Consider the following 19518-nt stretch of genomic DNA (forward strand, 5'->3'; position numbering starts at 1 on the left):
AAGAGATATAATAAAGTGACTAAACGGAACCTCTCACCTCGTTTGCTCCGTGTTTGCCAAGGAGAAACGCTCGTATACAGGATCTGTAATTGCCGTCGCTCAGTCACCGTCGCTGATAATCATCATCTTGCCCAGAGTCAGTCATGTGCCCCTGGACATGCGCACAGGCGGCGCAGCGTCGCTGACTGTAACGGACGCATGGACGTACACCGGGGAGAACAGGAAGTTTCACCGGGGAGGTTGTCGGTCGGAAGAGCAAGTCCCACGCACGTCGTTTGTTGTCAGTATGACAGGCTTTGTGAATCAGAGGGTAAGATGTTTTTGTTTTTGATTAAGATTGATTTGACACTAGGGCTAATCCCTGCGTCCGGACTCTAGGATACACAGGATCGCTGACTCGCCCATGTGCTGTGAGGGCTCACCACTTGTTGCACAACTTTTTAAGTATTAGTCGTGCTATTGCAATATGTTATTATTAACATAATACACTTGAATTTGGTTCATGTGAATGAATCTTAGTTCGTTAACAACACTTGAAGCAGCTGAATATTCTGTCCAAGATATCACAAGACTATAAATAACAGACGAGTTTTGTGATAGACGCTGCTATTTACATCTCTGTAATAAATCTAAATTTGACTGCCATTCGTTGTTATGAATATCCAAGATCTATTAATATATATATGATGATGTGTCACGATTCAAATCTATGTGAACATCAGAAAGAAGCCTTTGGCATGTAAATCACAGTTGGTGATGAATCGGGGTGAGTAGCAGAGACGTTCTGACTTCATGGGTGTGTTAAGGAGGGGGAAAAAGACAGAACTGAACGGTGCACACCAGGAAAAAGAGAACCCCCCCCGCCCCCCCCCCCCCTGAGTGTGGAGAGAGGGGAGCACAAAGCCAGAGTGATGACTTCACTGAAGGAGTTGGGGCGTTGCGGGGACGTGACAGGTGTGTGAGGTCCTGGGGGGCATGTGCGGCGTGGATGGAAGCGGGAAGGACAAGTGACGGGTGAAGGGGTACAAAATGGGCAGAAACCTAAGGACGAGACACAAACACGAAGTGCACATGTGCAGAAGAGAGCAATGCACGAGTACCCTTGGGTGAGTGTTGCGCAGAGGCGGAGGTGGTGTTGCGCGGTGTGGGTGCAGAGCGCCGTTGTGGGCGGGGGAAGAGCAGCAAGGCGGAGGGGGGCAGGACGGATGTGTGTAGGTGTGGTGGCGGGCCGGTTACGCAAGAAGTCAACCAGGGGGACGGGCGAGCGTTTGGACAGAATTGGTGCTGGTCGGAGGCAGCAATGCCAGAGGAGTAATGAAGAGGACCGCAAATGCCAAGAAAAGGTGAGCACGATGGAAAACTATGAGAATGTAAGAGAGTTGACAGTCGAACAAAACGTTGAGCATGCAGCTGGTGGGCCTTAAGTGGGACCAGCTGGTGATGTAGAGCACACGCGCGAAGGACCTGTCCAGGTGTTCGCACTCAACTGTCGGGGGGCGCCATTAAGATATACCAGGCGTTTGTGGGTGGGAGGTAACTCGCAGGGTGAACGTAATGGCAGCGTGCGCAGTGGCAGCGCCAGCGCAGGAAGACGCGAGGAAGGCCAAGCGTGATAGCGAAAACGTGAGCAAGAAACTCAGGTGAGTACAGTATGGGCGCAGAAAGGACGGAGTGCCCGGACCAGCGGAGAGAACTACGAGACCGCCACAGTGGTGGCAAACAGAATGAAAAGACAAGTAGCAGGCAGCCAAGGACAAAGTGTAGAGACTGGAGAGGCTGGTGGTCAAAAGATAGTAGGGAAAGAACGCGGGGACGTGACGGACTGCGGCACATGTAGGGCAGGATAGAAACTTGGCAGACTGAATCGGAGGGGAATCAGAGGAATCACTAAGGACGTAGAAGAAAGGAAGAAGGGGAGAAAGGAATGAGAGACCACGCGGTAGGATAGGAGATGCGGGGGGCACGATGGGAGTGAGACAACCTGGGCGTTCAACAAGATGATCGAGGCAGGGCGAGCACCAGGAGCCGGGCAAGGAGGAACGCCACATGCGGGCGTCGATCAGGAGGCAAAAAAGGACACTGAAAAGGGTGGACAGGAATGGGCAGGAGGAGAAAGAACGTACCCACCAAGGACCAAATCAAGGGACCAGCGAAACGCCACAGGAGATGGGCGGACGGTGTTTTTGAGCAGAATACGGAGTATTAGAGAGGAGACAACCGTGGTGTCGCCGGGCAGTCACAAGTTAAAACAACATCCGGTGTGTGACCAGGCACCAGTATGGGCACTTACACTGGAAAACGGTAAACTGGAATCAGGGTACAAAGTGGAAAAGTAACAATTGTTCCAATTAAAGGCACAAACAAGTAAACGAACAACATCTTCCTCTGTTAGTTCCATCTTTTCTGTTAATCTAAAATCCTGGGTTGTTCATTTTCACTCAACGGATTTTCGTGAGACATACTTGCTGCGTCGAGCCTGTTGAACCCTCCGCCAATCATACACCACCGATCTCAGTAAGTATTTTCAGTGCGTTTATTGTTTGTTTTTGTTTGGATTTGTATGTCCATGTATTTTTTTTGTGGCTCAGCCCAGCGCAGGAGGGGAGAACCCAGACCCTGAGGGAGGATCAAGGGGAGAACAAACCAACAAAAAGGGGGTGAGCGCGACCCATGAGAAACCAACCCCGGTAGCCGAAAAAAAAAGAGGAGGGGAAGAACAGGGCACTCATCGGCCCGAGAGAGGCCTGAGAAGACAGAAAGAAGACAAAAAAAAGTGGGGAACATTTTTAATTGGCAAAGGAGAGACCTCCTTTTTTATTTCTTTTTTCTATTTATTAAATACACTAGTCAGACTCTGTGTTTCAAACTCATCTGTATTTTAATGTTAACCACAGTTAATTGGATATACTATCCATCTCCTTTTTCCACATGAACTCATATGCAGACTGATCCATAGATGCCATTCCCTTACCATCTTTGTTGTTTCATTCCCACTTAAAATGCGGAATGTTAAAATAAACTAAACACTTCTTCTCATCTCCAGGTAATTGTTAAGTCCACCAGCCGCCTGCCTATATACAGCACACCCTGCTTGGAACAACAGTTCATCCAGCATTGAATTATAAATACGGTTATGTCATACACACCTCTTTTCTATTCGTGTTATAGGAGCAGTGAATTCCTAACTTGCTAAATAACTGCTTACATCAGTGGATCTTCCCCGTTCAATGTCATTTATTTAGATTGCCTGAGATGCGAGTGTGGTGTAAACTGATATTTTATTCAATTCAATCACTGTAAAGTGTATCAGTTTAATGACTTCTTTCTTTACAATAAACTACGACAACTCTATCTTTTGGATGAACTTTTATTTAAATAATCAATTACCGAACGATTGTGAGACCGCGATATAAAACTGAATCAAGCCCTGAGTATAATAACACACGTTAAAAATCGCAGTGGTTCGAAATTCTTCTCACATAAAAATCAATAAAGTTATTTAATAATAAAAACAAAACGGTAAGAGATCTGCTCATAAACACAGAGAGTGGCACAGAAATTTACAATGACAGCAGTAAGAATCTCGAAAAATCATCACTTAACGGCTCTAACTTTGTTTTGCTTAATTCTGAATTTGGTCAGAAGTAGTTACAGGATACCTGAAAAAGTCCTCGATTGTGTCAAAAAAAAACATGACAACATAAACGAGATTGCATTTTACAGACCTCTAATTTCCATATTCCTTTCATCACTCTTATCACTCATTGCACTTCCTTCGTCCTGCCTTTGTGGTGTTTAACCTTCATCTCCTTCCTTTCATGTCTTCGATTCTTTACTCCCTTCACAACATCAATTTGATACAACAAAGTTTTTTTAAAAACAATCGTTCAATATTATCCACGAGGCAATTTCTATTTTCTTTCATAATCCTGAACTGTGTACGTACCTCCCTGTTTTGTTTGATGCTAAACAAACTTTGCCTCTCTTTCTTGTCACACTCTCGTAGTACGCAACCAGGATAGCTTAAGCAACTAAAACAAAAAAATAAACCAGCTTTCTCCTATTCAAGTCTCGAATGGTACCTTACACATAAGCCTTCATGAGATTAAAATGTCCTATGTGAAATAGTCACTTCATCCACTCGATGCACATCTAATTGTCATTTTTCACTTTCTCCCCTACCCGACACCCACCATGACACTTATCTTTTCCATCCCGAGCGTGTGCCTTTTTTACCTCTCGAGCTGCTTGTTTATAAATTTGTCTTATTATCTTCTTCTGTTACCCTTTCTTCATCGTGTAATATTTTGAAAAAAGTAATTTTTTTCCTCCCCGTGTGTTCCATAATACCTTTACTATTACTTTTTCACCTCCTCCAAGGAATTTACTATTGCAGTCCAGGCGAAAATCGTTTCACACACTAGTTATAGGCCAAGGAGGACGCATATGAAAAATTTTTCATTTTTCTTTTTAAATAATTTTCTTTCCACATCTTGTTCATTTATGATTAAATTCATTGCCGATGATACAATTATATTATTTGTAAATTATTTCATCCCATTTTGAATGAAATACTTTTTTTCTATTTTAATTGTCTTAACAACAGTCTTAATTCTATTCTTTACATCAGTTTTTAATATCGAGGGGTGGGGTATACCTTTTTGGCGATGGGGGGCGTATACGTTGTGCCCACTGCTATAATAAAATTTTATCTCAGTCCGAGACATGTACACTTTATATTGTTTGTGTCAATATCATCTTACAGTTAACCAGTCCAAAATTTTATAAACACTTTCCATTCCCATTATCTACTTACTCTCCTTTTTTTTCATCTTTATCCTTTTAAAATCTTTCTATGCCATTCCATTTTCGTTTCCCACTGAGTTGTTCCTTTTCTCTCCACACACACTTCCATTAGAGACCTGGCAATAATAATAATAATAATAATAATAATAATAATCATAATCATAATAATAATAATAATAATAATAATGATCATAATAATCATAATAATACATTTAACTTATTATTATTAGTCATTAATACATTGTTTGCCATGCCACTTGCATGTAAGCTCCATCATTACACATCCAGTCAAAATCACTGTACTGCTGCCTTATCATGTTGGCTTGTAAACATTTGCATTCGTCCATTGCAATGCAGTCTCACTCGTCATCAGTAGAAGTCTTTTATTTATTTACATTCTTTTTTAAAAAAAAAAAAAGATATTTACATACTGGCTGCTTTCCAGCTGCTCTACCCCGTCCAACAAACTGCCCTGAGATGAGTTTCTCAGACAACTTCCTCAGCTGCCTACAATGTGTTGTGAACTATATCCTTTTAAACACCTTAACTATTAACTTTAACCACAACATAACGATTTAGTTGGTTTCTGAAAAGCTCAATTAAGGACATGAAAGTATCTTGAACTTCTAATTACAGGGAGTGTCGTCCAACAAGGCTGGTGTCCTGAAAGTGCAATGGCTCCCCTTTTCAGACAGAGGGCAGTGTGCCATTATAGTTTACAAAAGGCACATAAGTCTGTCAGATCAGTATGCCCATATAGCCTTCATACTCTGTAGAACTGCAGACACGAACGTTTCAACAAGACCAGGAATGTTCAGTAATTTCTTCCCCTAGTCCTCATCGATACAGGCGACGCTGTTGTACATATTTGGTTAGTACTGATGGTATTCACCTCCTGTGCAATGTGTCCTCACACTGATATAATCCGTATGGAAAATTCTTTGGCAGGGTTTATATTCTTTGTGGTGGACTCATCTGTGGTTGATGGGTTCACTCCCGACAAACTGCTCTGCTGTCCTCCATACTGCCACACTAAACCTGGCCCTGAGATGTGGACCAGGCCTGGGCTCGTACTTTGACAGGAAGACTGAGGAGGTCCGAAGTACTGTGGTGGCGGACCGGAGATTTGTGCAGATTCTGGGTTTCGGGGTAAGAGAGGTTGCTCATAGTCATAGCCGGGGAGAGAAGAAAGCGGAGGAGTGGGGCCATATGTGTGGGCAGGACCATAGGCGTACTGCTGATGACATCTGTGGAGTGAAGAAAAGAAATGTTTCCGCTGGTTTGTATGCCTTCAGGGACATTTTTATTTTTATTTATTTGTTAATTTTTGACTGTTTCAGCCAAGATCTCACCTGCAGGCTCGCATGTTGTCGCACATGGCTGGGTTACCGGTGTCCCACGGTGAAAGCCCCTTATCTTGGGTGTTGTTGTTGTTGTTGTTCCTGCCCTTATGGCTGTATCGAGACCTGTTGTCCTCCTGATGTTGGGCCTGCTCCTCCCACTGCCACACGTCTGACTCCCTGTTCAAAGAAATCAATGTAAACCTGTACGTCAGTATTTCAGTTTATAAATGCATCACAGGATAACTCTCTTCTTTGTTTCTCTCCATCCTTTTCCTTCAGTGACGGAAAGTAACTAAGTTTATTTAATCAAGTACTGTACTTAAGTACAGTTTTGAGGTACTGCTGTTATATTTCAGAGAGGAATGTTGTAGTTTTTATCCCGCTACATTTATTTGACAGCTATAGTTATTAGTTTTTACAGATTTTTTGATTACAAACACAATAACTACATATTTAATATAAAATATTGTTCAACATTAAACTAGTAGTTTGTTTGTCCTTGACACATTTCAGATGTCTATGGGATTTTTCTTCCATCAAAGAGACATCTCCTCTCTAAACAAGCATGCATACATAAAGACAGATGTTAACAATACTGAATTTAAAATACTTAAAAACTGGCTTTGCAAATATTTTATAAGGAAGGAAATTATGCATTCAACACATTTGTTAGAGCTAAAGGATGCACACAATCCATTTTCGGGAGTAACATTATGAATATATGCATAACGTTTGTTTGTTTACAAGACAACCCAACAGGCCACCTTTTGGGAGGCTTTTAAATGAAGGACATTTATTTATAATGGAGTACTTTTACATTGTGGTACTAAGTAAACGATCCGAGTACTTCTTCCACCGCTGTTTGTTTCTTACTCACCTTTCCTCCTTTTTTCTTTTGTCCTCTTTGATGCAGTCGAGCAAACAGCAGGTGATGAAGGCCATGGACATGAGTAAGATAATAGCTGAGCTTACAATGGATGCCAGCACAGCCACACGGAAACCATAGTCCTCATAGGGAGCCAGAGCTGGAGTGTGAGAGAAGAAGACTATTGACTGATTTATTTCCATGTAATGCGCTCAACGCGTTAGACAACAGCATTCATCAACCTGCAAAATCTGTGTATAACAATTCCTAATCAAACTCGAGTGCCACAAAAACACTGCCACCATGCTCAGGCTTTCTAGATAAAGTCTGTCACATAGACTGCCATATCACACATCTTTCATTATTCATTATTCATTTATCATTTAACCAGAGGAGATTGGTGGAAATAAAGTCATCAATAAAGTCAGCTCATCATGGAAAGGACAATAAAACACAAATTCCATTTTCATTTCTTTCAGTTTCACAGAGGACAGTTTCTTCTCTCCCATGATGATTGATCCTGAAACATAATTAAGATGGTACTCTCACTTTTTCCACTCACTCACTCACCAAAAGAATGACTAACTCTGCACCTGCTTGTAATCATTCCCCTCTACCTGCATTAGCATTAATATTCTCCTTAAATAAGCTTTATCCCCAAGCAACAAATTATTTTCTCTCAAATGTGTTTTCACATAATTTAGAGGTTTAATTAGTGCAAGCCAACTAATACCTTAAGTGTATTCATGTAACATTGCCCATAGCCACAATGCCTATCACATAATGTTTAATATATATTCCATCTCTTCAGAATAATGAGCTGACAGACAGTTCAGGGCAAGTTTTGCAGCCACTGCAATTCTCCCAGTAAAAGCATCAGGAACATTTAATCTGCACACAAACACATTTCAGTGTATGCATAAGTTCATAAAGTAATATCCCCCAGGCCAGGAGCTACTCCTGCAATGACTGCCATTCTTTCTATATTAACTGTCATGTCTAAGTTTCTGTTTCTACTTACGTTTACAGTAGGTCTCCCCCACCCAGTGGGTGCTGTTGGTGCCCATGACGCAAATCAGCTCACTACCGACCAGTTTGTGTTTGGCTGGGCACTGCAGGGAAATGACTGTGCCCACATTGGTACCGTTGCCCTGGATAATCCTCTGGGTGCCCAGGGCTGGAAGAGGCCTGGGTGTGCACTGAGTCTGTGACGGACCTAAAAGAAAAACATCTGACTGTCACTGGTTGTGTCTTAATTATGTTGCAGATGTTAGAAGTGCATAAATCACCAAACGTTCCCCCAAAGTTTGAACACATGTATAATTCATGTATCTTCAAAAGAATTTTGTTTTCTCAAAGATGATCAGACAACTTAAAATTCAAAAGTAGCACAAAAACAATTTGGGGTGAACAGTGTGAACAGCAAAAAAGATTGGAGCGCTGCAGATGAGATTCAGTGTGGAATGGGACAGTCATTCCACAGCTATCAGCCCTGAACCCCTGTAGGGCTGCACAACTCTGCGTGACAAAACACTGGCCCCCCCCCGTAACAGCCGGGTGCTGAGCTGCATCGAATTCTAACAGTATCGAAGCAGGAAATGTGATAAATCATTAAACAAAAGGCCTGCGAGGCTGGTGGAAACACACAGGCCATCTGGAGCCATGCTCGAAAAAAGGGCTATCATACAGCACAACACAGTGCTCAGCGTATTACAGGAGGGAAGGTCTCTCACTGTGTCATCTCAGTACGCCAGCAGTCTGCCACGATAACCCTACAACATAACAGTATCACTTCATCATGACACAAGCTGCTGGAATGGAAATAAACACAATGACATCAGTTCAGTGATATTCCAACAGAATTGGGAAGGATAACGTGATCAGGACCAAGAAAAGTCTAAACCAGCTTATCTGCTGGGGGAAACCTTCTTCTGGTTTTCACTTTAAAACAATGGGACGTGTCAAAAGAGACGTTTTGCATTGTTCTTTGTAACTACTAAAATTAAGGGAAATCATTTTATAGATGCACTTCTGGTGAAAACATGTGACGCATGTTTATCACCACAAGGGGCGTCAAATCACACCAAAAGTTTGTGGTTTCGCGACAGAAAGAAAGGTATGGTGATTTTTAAAGAATTATACTCACTTCAGATCAAATTTTACAACGTTACTGGGTCAGACTCAACGGGGATAAATACTCCCCTGAACGCCATTAGCATCAGCTCATCATATTCAAGTTTATGTAACACAAGGACGCACTTCATTGCCGATAAGTAGAGAGCATCACTTTTATATAACGTGTGTGTGCGTGTGTGTGTGGCTGCGTAAGTGTGCGAGGCGCCCAGCTGTGCATCGGTGCAAGGAGTTGCCACCCTTTTCCACTTCCTCTTTGTTTTTTGCTATTTAAAAATAGACACAAATTATGAGATCTTTTAGAGAGGTGGGCATGAAGTTCATTCAGTGTTCCCACGTGACACCTATTGTATGATGTAAAATGTATTTATCAATATATAAGTGGATTTATATTTCTCACCCAACAATAAAACACAATCTACAAATGCCACACATGACATATCTTGACTAACAAGCACTGTAAGCCCCCAAAGGGACCATGCACCAGCGGAAATATAGGTCTCGCATTAAGAGCCTACACACATTAGATCTAAATGTTGTACTGATAATTTTTAGGGGTCAGTGATTGAATAAAAATGTATAATCCCCCCCCCCCAAAAAAAGCATTAATGTTAAGAATAGAACTGGAATAAGTGCAAAGTGCCAAAAACAAACCTCCGTCCCACACACATCCTACACGTTCAACTCGAGTACGAATTAGACACCGTTTGCTTTGTTATTTCCTCGGTCTTACCTGCTTTATTCCGGTCACGGCTGTCATCTCTGTTTTTAAATTCAGTCCTGGAGACATCTGCTATTGAAGCTGTTGCCGCTGACATGGTGGCGACAGACGCCCCCCAGGTCCGCTCTCTGGTTGTGCGTAAAGACTGCGCAACGGTGCTCCTCTGTGCCCGGTACAGGGTAAACAAGTCGAGATTCCTTTGCTGGAGTCGTGCTTGAGCGTCTCCGTGCGATTTTGTTCGCCTCTCTATCTCTAAGTGGACTGCTTGTCGTCCACAGAGTCCTCCCACAATGCTCTCTCACCGCATTATTCACTTCTTCTAATGCCCGGTTTGGACAGCGCGCTGTGGCTTCTGTCGCGCAAGCGGATGAGCCCTAGAGAGGACGGAGACAGATGAAGCAATCGGTCGAGACCTTGTCGACGAAAGCAACTATGACTTTGTGGATTATACCTGGTCAGGTCAAGTCGGCCAGCTACAGTAACTACAGCAGGAAAAAACCGCGGTTTGCTGGCAGGATGTTGCACCGCCGCTCAGTTTGAGATCAGGATGTGATGGTTCAAACACACACAGACAGTGACGTAAAGCTCACCTATGAGGGGATTAAGAAATGTATGATTCTGTTAACCACAGAACAGCTTACATTATAGTGCCATCCACATGCATACAGTTAATGTTTGCACACACGAGCTTAAGTGGGTGAAAGTGTGAGTATTTCTAGAGCACTGAGGAGTTTACATTTATGAAGTGATGCCCATCACAGATGCCCAGATACAGCATGTTCAGGTAAATAATGCTGACAAGATGCAACAGTAATAGCAAATTAGGAGGAAGAGAAGTCGGTAATGGAGAAGGGTCTTACAAAAGGTGTGAGACTGAGATCTCTTTCAGCTGAAACCAGTCAGTGCTGCTTTACAACACATTCCAGTAAAATTAACTGTGTATGAAAAACATTTGACTGTATAATGCTGTTTCTTTTTAAGTAACCAATTGTTTCTTCATGTGAATACCTGTGTATGATCTAGACAGAATGCTTTCACTTCCCTCTTTGTGTCTTATTGTGTCACAGGTCGGTCGGTTAGGCCTGTTGTGTCACGTGTGTCTGCTGACTGGTGAGGTGACTTGGACATTGTGAATCATTTCAGTAATGATATGCAGCAATACATTAAACAAAAGCAATTTAAACATTTGATGAGGGAAAAAAATACCAGATGCATTTTCAATACATGGAGACAATCTACCTACACACAAACATATTTACAAGCATCATAGATCACTAAAAGCATACAAAGTCTACAAAACGAAGGTTCTTATTTTCAGTTGCATCTAAAGCCGGCCCTCTTGTTTAAACTCCGCCACTCTAATGTCATTGAGGATTCTGGGCATGCATGAGACTGTTTCTGCTGTGGGTGATAAGTGTCTCCACAGGCACAGCCCTGTTCACCTGAGCAAACCCCCACACACCACCTCAGACGCACTGGGAGCCTCTGTTCAGACAGCTGCTTGCCTCATCATTCATGAATATATTAGCATAGCTGATTAAAGTGTTTATAGGGGAGACTGGATTTGTAAATGCTTAAAAGTTATGTTGATGACTGACCAAAATTTTACCCTCCATATTGTGGAGTAATATTGATCTTAGGAAGCAGAGAAATGAGTTGCCTCAATTATTTCTAGTGGTAGGAATTAACTGTAGGTACATTTACTCTAGTACTGTACTTAAGTACACATTGCAGATACTTGCACTTTACTTGAATATTTCCATTTTATAAAACTTTAGACTTCTACTCCACTACATCTGAGATGAAAAGATTGTACTTTTACTCTACTAAATAGCAACAGCTATACTTTTCAGATTAAACATTTTCATGCCTTTTCCTTACTGGTGAACTTTCTGATAAAAAAAAAGATCTTCATCAGTTGGCATCACTAGGCATGAAAACAACTCTTCTAAAATTTCTATATTTATGCAACTCTGAAAGAAAGGCCTGAGTTCAGCTCCCAATGTCACTTTGTTTTTATGAGTCATGTATTGAATTTTAATGAAGATATAGTTGAAAACAAGCCAGATTTCCGAATGTATGCCTCTCCCCTAAATAACTGCTGAATGTCCACAGTTATACCACGTTTGATTCTATGAATTCAGTGTGTTCAAAAATATTCCACATTACCTTTAGAGGTAGACAAGGAGGAGAGAGATGAGTGGATGAGGACATTTTGAGAAATTAGTCTGCTTAAAGTGTTCGAGTTTTCTCCTCTGATTTGGAGCTGGTTGCTACAGCAACTGTTAATGTGGTCTGGCATAGTCTGAGCGGGTACAGTTTGGACTCTCAGTGCCTTCCACTTTATTCTCCACCCTGGCTTGTGTGATATGTTCTCTGTGCAATCCAATAGACAACCAAGAGTCTTGCTAATGAAGCCTGGGACAGTCAATAATGCTTCTTTTACTGCATTATAAAGGAATAAAGCTGATATTGTAGTAGTTTGCTTGCCAAGTGGCACCATGACCAAGAGAAAAACCCTCTCTTTATTAATATGATCTGACAAGAGAGACAGAGAAAGGTGAAGTAGGTGAGACTGGTCAGCTCCACATATCCGCCCTGCCCCTGACACCGTGTGGCACAGTGGCTCTGCTGGAGGAGGAGACCACTCCATCACGCAGGTAATTAAGCAGAGCAGGAGGGGCACAATCCCACACTGCCAACGGCCCCGTCAACACTGCTGTTCGAACCAGGCCACATATGGCTGGAGGTCAGGGTGGAGGAGACTGAAGACGCCGGCTCCGAAGTGTCCTTGGTTAGTTCCTAAAGTGATAAAACAAACATCCAGTGAGATGTTAATGTTAATTGCCTGACTACCCAGCACTAGCCATGAGACAATTATTTTATTCAAAGGCCTCTTCTACTTAGGGGATGAAGAGCTGTGCTGAGTGATTGCTTATTGCAAATAAAGCCCACTGTGGATCACTGTTATACGTATTAGTCATTATAACACAATTGAAACAGGACTTTTTGTTAAAAATAGAGTGCTAAAGATACCCTTTCCAGAAACCATTTAAAGTTAATGCCTCATTAAGAGATGTACTGTCTCTACTGCTGAGAAATGAATATGGTTGACAACTCTTGTCAAGTAGACAACACTTTCAAAATGACACCCACATTATTTCTTACTTCCTCTCTTTCTCATACACACACACCTAGTGATCTGTCTATAACATCATTAATGCTCCTCTCTCTGTCTTCTGTGTCTGTAATCTCTGAACAAATCACTTGTTCAGGCTGGACTGTGGCCACCAGCGACTAGGCCGCTCCATAAATCTGCACCTTCATATAGGCCCTGGGAGAGAGTGAGAAATAAAAGAGAAGAGAGATGGGAAACGGGTGGCAGGTAAGAAGAATGAGACTTTAGGAGGAAACTGAGTTGATCAAGCATTTCTTTGCCACAGTACTACCTCAGATGTGCACAGCTTGCAAGGCATGGGTTGCAGATGCACAACAATTCTCAGACACCACGGAGGATGAGGGACAGTATTAAGCAGCAGTGCTGGGAGGTGAAATTGAGTCTGTTAGGCATACTTTTTTTGTCAGGGATTTGTTTTGTATGGCAGATTGAATTGCACCTCTACTTTAAAATCCATGAGCTTATATGATGCAGAATTTCCTATCCAGCTTGTGATTGGTTTCATCACATGAGTGCATAATATTTGAAGCATTAAATATAAGAGGCACTAAAAGAAATAGCCCTTTGAGAAATTGAACTGAACTTGGCTTTTGGTGCTGACACACAAAGAAAACAAGAGTCTACAGCAACGTTAGCTGCTGTGTCAGGCTGTAGTTACTTTGAACAAAATGCTAATGTCCACATGCAGACATGCTAACACTGACAATGCAAATAAGATAGTGTTTAGCAGGTAATGCTTACCATACCATGTATGTCCAATATTTCAGTTAGTTGCTAGCATGCTGTTACAACTGTTGGTAATTGCTAATGAACACAAAACAAAGTGTAGGTGAGGCTGCAGATGGAGAAGGGTTTATCTGCAGTCTCACAGTCTACACAACAAACCAACTTTACTACACAACACACACCCTAAGACATGTCTTTATTTTAACCCAAAAAGTAATGTTTTCCTAAACCTAACCATGAAGTATTTGTGCCTAAACCTAACCAAACTGCGACTGCTTTGAGGGCATGTAGTAGTAGGTGTGTCTTGTAGTACTGTGCAGACCTCCTTGGGTATTTTGTCATAAACCAATATTATAAATATTTGGATGGATTTTTTTTTTACCTGACTGGGATAAACAGTGTTATTGCAATTCATCCTTACGGGTACATGAGCATTTGCACCACATTTCATGGCAATTCATCCAACAATTACCAAAGCATTTCTCATAATCATAAATGTCAACCTCCGGATGGGGCAACATAAAAAAATCATTAAGATTCATTGAGTCATGGATGTCTGTACTAAATTTAATTTCATCTCATAAAATTGTTGTTTAGATATATTTTAACCTAGACCAAAGTGGTGGACCGACATTTCCATCCCTAAAGCCATGCTGATAGTGGCTAAAAATTTAAATATTGTACATAATTTATGACTTTATTGACCACTGAGGAGACAATTTTCTGACACCAATCAGAAGGAGTTAAGAGTGACCAGTCAGCCGTTATATCACATTGCTGCAGTGCTTTCAGTTAAATACATCCTCCTGCAGCCCTCCACCCAGAGGCCCCAGATCTTTTCAACACCCATGTCACGAGGGAAGAGAAATGGACCAAGAAAAAAAAGATGCAAAGAGGGAGAAAGTGAAGGAGAGCATGAAACATAGTAAGGAAATTGCATCAGTTTTATTGTGTCACAGCTATCCTGCAAATTCCTTAAGTGCACTGACATCCATGTGTGTGAATATGACTGGTGCAAACAGGGACGATTCCTACTGGTATTGACAGCAGCACTAACAGCAGGGCAGCACAACGGTGCTGAAGACAACAAATGAAAGATGAGAGAGTCTGGGGAATGGCACAAATGGATGCTGGAAGAAAACGAGAGAAAGGAAAGTGATAAGGTTGCTTGGCCTCAACGTAGAAGATGGGAAAACTAAGCTAAAAGAAAGCTTTTGAAAAAGGGACATCTCTAAGGTTAAGTGATGGGGTAGTGTGCTGAGTTGTTAATTTCTTTTCTTTCTTTCTTAGGTCAGTCTCTTTGTACGTTCATCTCCCTCCATTCACAGGACACAATATACAAGCTGCAACTTATTATTGAAGACATTTAAAGAAAATAGCCTCACCAAACCTTTTATTGGAAAACATAATGTCCCCAAAGATTTCTAAACTGGACATTGAACATTGTCTCTGTGTTCAGCAGAGCTTTTACTAAAACCTTATATTCATATTCTGCGTAATTTCCAGGCTCAATATGAAGCCAAATTGTGGCTGGATGCAGTTCTATAATAAATATTTTGGATATCTTATAAACAGTGTTTTTCTAGGTTATGTTTGTTTGTGTAAACCTTGTGATTTTGTTTAGCTGCATCTCACTTGACTTTTTTTTATTTAAATGCCTCTGCCAAATTATTCATTCTTTTATGACTGCTGTTATTTTAAATCACTCTGTTTCTCTCAGTGAGCTTTAGATGTTGTCATGTGGCTCCACATCATTTCACAATACTCCATACACGTTGATGAGATGTTAGATGTTCTGCATAATAAAATATTCAGGTCTGGTGTTTTACAACATAATTTGTTCAATGGCCCAGAGTAGACAGTGTTCAGTTATGGATGTTGTTTTTGTCATTATATGTGCTCATTTAGGCTGCAGCATAATTTAATTTAGTGTAAGTGCGTACAAGTTCACACCCATTTACATATTTGTCAGAATAAAAATAGGTGTGAAACTCTGGGGAATAAATTAAATATTAGGTTTACTTAGGAATGAATAGAAAATTACTTTATTGTTCCATGACATAATGCAGTTTTGTCTAGTAGGATGTGTAACTATAAGGATTTAGGGAGAGACAAAGTCTTCTGAGGCCATTATGTCATCCACTTAAATAGACCTGAAATCATCATCATCACATTCAGCTTAACGATTTCTAATTAGCATAATAATAGAATGACCAACCCTCTCCAGTGGCTGTGAATCTCTATGAGATTTCTTCTTATCCCACCTCCACTCAGGCAATGTGAGTGAGACAAAGATGTGAATGATGTTGTCTGTGGTGATGTATTGTTACTATCACAGCAATCCATCAACAGCTAGTAAATCTCCATCATGTACCTTCAGATTCTGTGATTAAATGCAGGACATTTCCCCCAGGGCATCTGGTGGATTTTTGTTTCCACAGGAGTGCCAGGGTGTGATACAGATCCTACCAAGTAAAATGGTTATGGAATTATGTTTTGTCAGTGATCTCAGTTCCAGAAAGTAATTTGTTTGAGTTGTAAAAAAAACAAAAACAGTCTTGCATCACCCACACAGAATATAGTCTTATATATGGGGGGAACAAACCCTAATCGCAGAGTACAAAACACGAAAAAACGACAGGAAACAGTCGCCACCACTTCCTTTCCAGGAATGGAGAACTGTCTACTTGCTTCACTACAAAATGCAAAAAAAAAAAGAGTTTAGAGTTTGCATTTGGGCGTGGGTGTTGCTGCAAATATGATGACAAAAGGGCAGTATTATGCTACACATACTGACTCTTTATTTAATGCATTTTGCACTGCAAATGATTAACAATTGGCATTTTTTAAAAGTAATTCCAACTTTCGCTTTATTGAAATCAAATTATTTCATTAAAGCCATTCTAACTTCTTTATTTTATTTCCATTCTACTCAAAAATTTACCTGCAAATTGTTACCTTAATTTCTAGCGAGTATGAGTAATTTATTTCACTTAAGTCAGAATAAATAACCCATAGCTACCCTAGTTTTTATAATAAAACAGTTTATTATAAAACTCAGATTAAGATTTAACTAAGCTTTACCTTGTAAACCCCTGGCAGGTCCTGACCCTTAAGATGGAAACCACTGTTCTAAATCTGTGCTTTGAGCTCAGTGCATCCCAAACTACTACAGTTAGCACTAATCTCAGTGTACAGCTGAGGTTAATGCGTATTAAAAATAGTTTTAGAGGTGTTTGGATGTGTTGAGGTGAAATGGTGACCTGCTGTTGACACAAGCCCACATTAAAAGTCAGGTTAGTTATTATGAAGTGTCCTCGAGGGACCGATAATGTCTGTACCAAATTTCATGTCAAACCTTCAGTGGACCAAAGTGTTGGACTGACAGGCTGATCAATTAACATCGCCATCTAAAGGCACTGCTTGTGCAAGAGAATAAAAGAGAAATTGGAGATACTGTATGTGAAAGGCAGGTGGTAATTTGTTTTTCCCACTTTCCCCAAATAGGTAGGTCAGCAGGGGTGTGTACTCAGAGATTTGGGAATGCAAAATGCAAATGTTCTGGGCCACACAGATGCATACACACACATGCACATGCACAAACACACACGTAAACAGCTGGTAAGAGGCTTACGCTCCAGTGGCATATGACAGCTTTCCCATTAAAACCATTCCCCTCAGCTGTTGTGGGAGAGGAACAAGCCTCACAGAATCATGGCCACAACCTATAAACATCATCATTTGAAATGTTCTGCTTTGCCTTGCTTTCACCGACAACTATTCTCTATTATATTTCTGACATCAGTAATGGCTCATATCAACCAACCCTGCCTTTTGTGCCCATTCAAAGAGGTCTGTGCCCTTGATGAATGGAGCCATTACAGGAAGCCTTGATGCCTCTGATAGAGGTCAGTTTGACATGTTACAGTTCCACTGCAACCTTAGTCAGCTGTAACACATAAAGAACTGCATAACCTCTACATATACATTACCCAAAAAGAAAACACCCAGTCATAAACAATAAGGAAGAAGAAAAACTTTCTGCCACCAACTTAAACCTCCAGTTCAACTATTGGGAAAAAGAGCTCCTCAGATATTTTTTCGAAGAAAAAAAAAAAGTCAAAGATTAGTTGGAAAGAAAAACAACACACAGACTTGAGTTTTCTAGGAGAGGACTCTGGAGAGATGATGAGAGGCTTATCTCAGCGTGGTCTCCGTCCTGCAGTAGACACAGTACCCACCCTGCTCCATTCTGTTCTAGATGTACAGCATGTAAAATTATGACAGAAGGAGGTAGTCAGCAGTTTGCTCTCTATCTCTGCACCACAGCTCACAGCTCTACAGAGACACCAGCCTTCCAATTCATCATTTTGATGCTGAGTGTTGACTTGCTAAATAAAGAAGCTATGTTTAAACCACCTATCAATGGCTGTCCTCACTTCTTTTTTTTTGCAAATGGACACCAATACCTACAAAAACAACCGTGAAGACTACAAAGAAGAGACAAAACACAGGAAGGGAGGGAGAAGAAAACTGAATTGAATCAAGATGTATTACACCCTTCCCACACCTTCTCTAATATACAGACGTGTATGCAAGTTGAAATCAGCCATAGTTTAAGTGCCCAACCCTTTTGGTGAATCACATTTTCCTGTAATCTATAATCTACACACACCCACACACACACAATCAGCAACAACCTGTGTGTTAAGTTGATTAATATTGTATTGTTTAAACTGCTTACTATGAAATTGATCACTTGATTGATCAGAGATGCATACAAGCAGTGTACACACTGTACAGCTGTGGCTCACTGAAATCATCATCATCTAACATCACATTTAAACAGCAGTAGATGAGATGAGATGAGATGACCCTTTGGTGTTCTGCTTGTATTGCTATTCATGTTGAGAACCTTCTTATAACTCAACAGTACAGGGAGTTTCAGAGTTCTCGTGGTGACAGCTGGCTATATTGCTGTGCACAGCAGGCAACGTGTTTGTTTGAAACTATACTGGACTTCATTTCGATGAAGGCTTTTGTTCACAGTTGCTATAGATTTATACTTTTCAGCAGTTCATGAATCCACATAAAAACACTCACATGCCAACAAGAAAATGCATTGAGCCACAGCAAGTGAATCACAACTGAGCATGTACAAAAGTAAAGAGGAAGATGGAAAACCCAGAAATCTAAAAACTGAAAATATAATCTTTCCTTTGCAACACTAGCAGCATGGCATTGTTGGTTGGTCCACCACTTTGGTCCAAACTGAAATATCTAAATTTAAATGTACTTTATTTGCTCTTTCATTACCATTCAAAGTACACAGAGAGATTCAGGTGAACTACTGAATACTGAAAACCCATCCTCACACAATATTGAGTCGCTATGAATAAACCAAACTGAAGTGAAAATGAAATAAAAAAAGCATAAAACTAAAACTACAGTATAGTAACCCCAGATGACATGTACACATTAATACAGAAACCACACACATACAGTACATGGTCATTAATCCTCTTACATCCCATCAGCGTATTAAATCAAATATCTACTGGCATTATGTCATATGCTGTTGTGTGCGTGATATCAATACAAGATCAGTGTCTGGAGTGAATGAACATCACTGTACGGCTCTCATTGTGATTGCTCTTTCCCTTACTCTCAGAGAAAGTATATCTTTGGTTCTTGTGTGTTTAATAAAAGAAAAGACAAGGAGAAACATTTGCAGACAAAAACTCAC

At 40.9% G+C, this 19518-nt stretch overlaps 1 protein-coding gene across 1 annotated transcript; it reads right to left on the reverse strand.

Annotated features, from left to right (window-relative positions):
• Positions 1-5214: 5214 nt before the first annotated feature.
• LOC118323963 (sushi domain-containing protein 3) lies at positions 5215-10390 on the reverse strand. Its single transcript, XM_035656050.1, has 5 exons — positions 9881-10390; positions 8036-8230; positions 7027-7174; positions 6159-6326; positions 5215-6053 (listed from the first exon to the last, which is right to left on the reverse strand). Exons 1-5 carry the CDS (start codon positions 9963-9965, stop codon positions 5717-5719), a joined length of 933 nt encoding a protein of 310 aa, XP_035511943.1. The 5' UTR covers positions 9966-10390; the 3' UTR covers positions 5215-5716.
• Between the last annotated feature and the right edge of the window lie 9128 nt (positions 10391-19518).

Source organism: Morone saxatilis, unplaced genomic scaffold, assembly GCF_004916995.1.
Source record: "Morone saxatilis isolate NCDOM2014 unplaced genomic scaffold, NCSU_SB_2.0 Contig15, whole genome shotgun sequence".
Taxonomy (NCBI): Eukaryota; Metazoa; Chordata; class Actinopteri; family Moronidae; genus Morone; species Morone saxatilis.

What these genes read in the sequence shown, in the direction of transcription:
- LOC118323963 (XM_035656050.1), bottom strand. Translation starts at nt 9,965, where the DNA reads ATGTCAGCGGCAACAGCTTCAATAGCAGATGTCTCCAGGACTGAATTT. An exon ending in CCGTGACCGGAATAAAGCAG is followed by an intron (nt 8,231 to 9,880) that starts GTAAGACCGAGG and finishes TTTTTCTTTTAG; the next exon opens with GTCCGTCACAGACTCAGTGC. An exon ending in AAAAGAAAAAAGGAGGAAAG is followed by an intron (nt 6,327 to 7,026) that starts GTGAGTAAGAAA and finishes TTCTTTGAACAG; the next exon opens with GGAGTCAGACGTGTGGCAGT.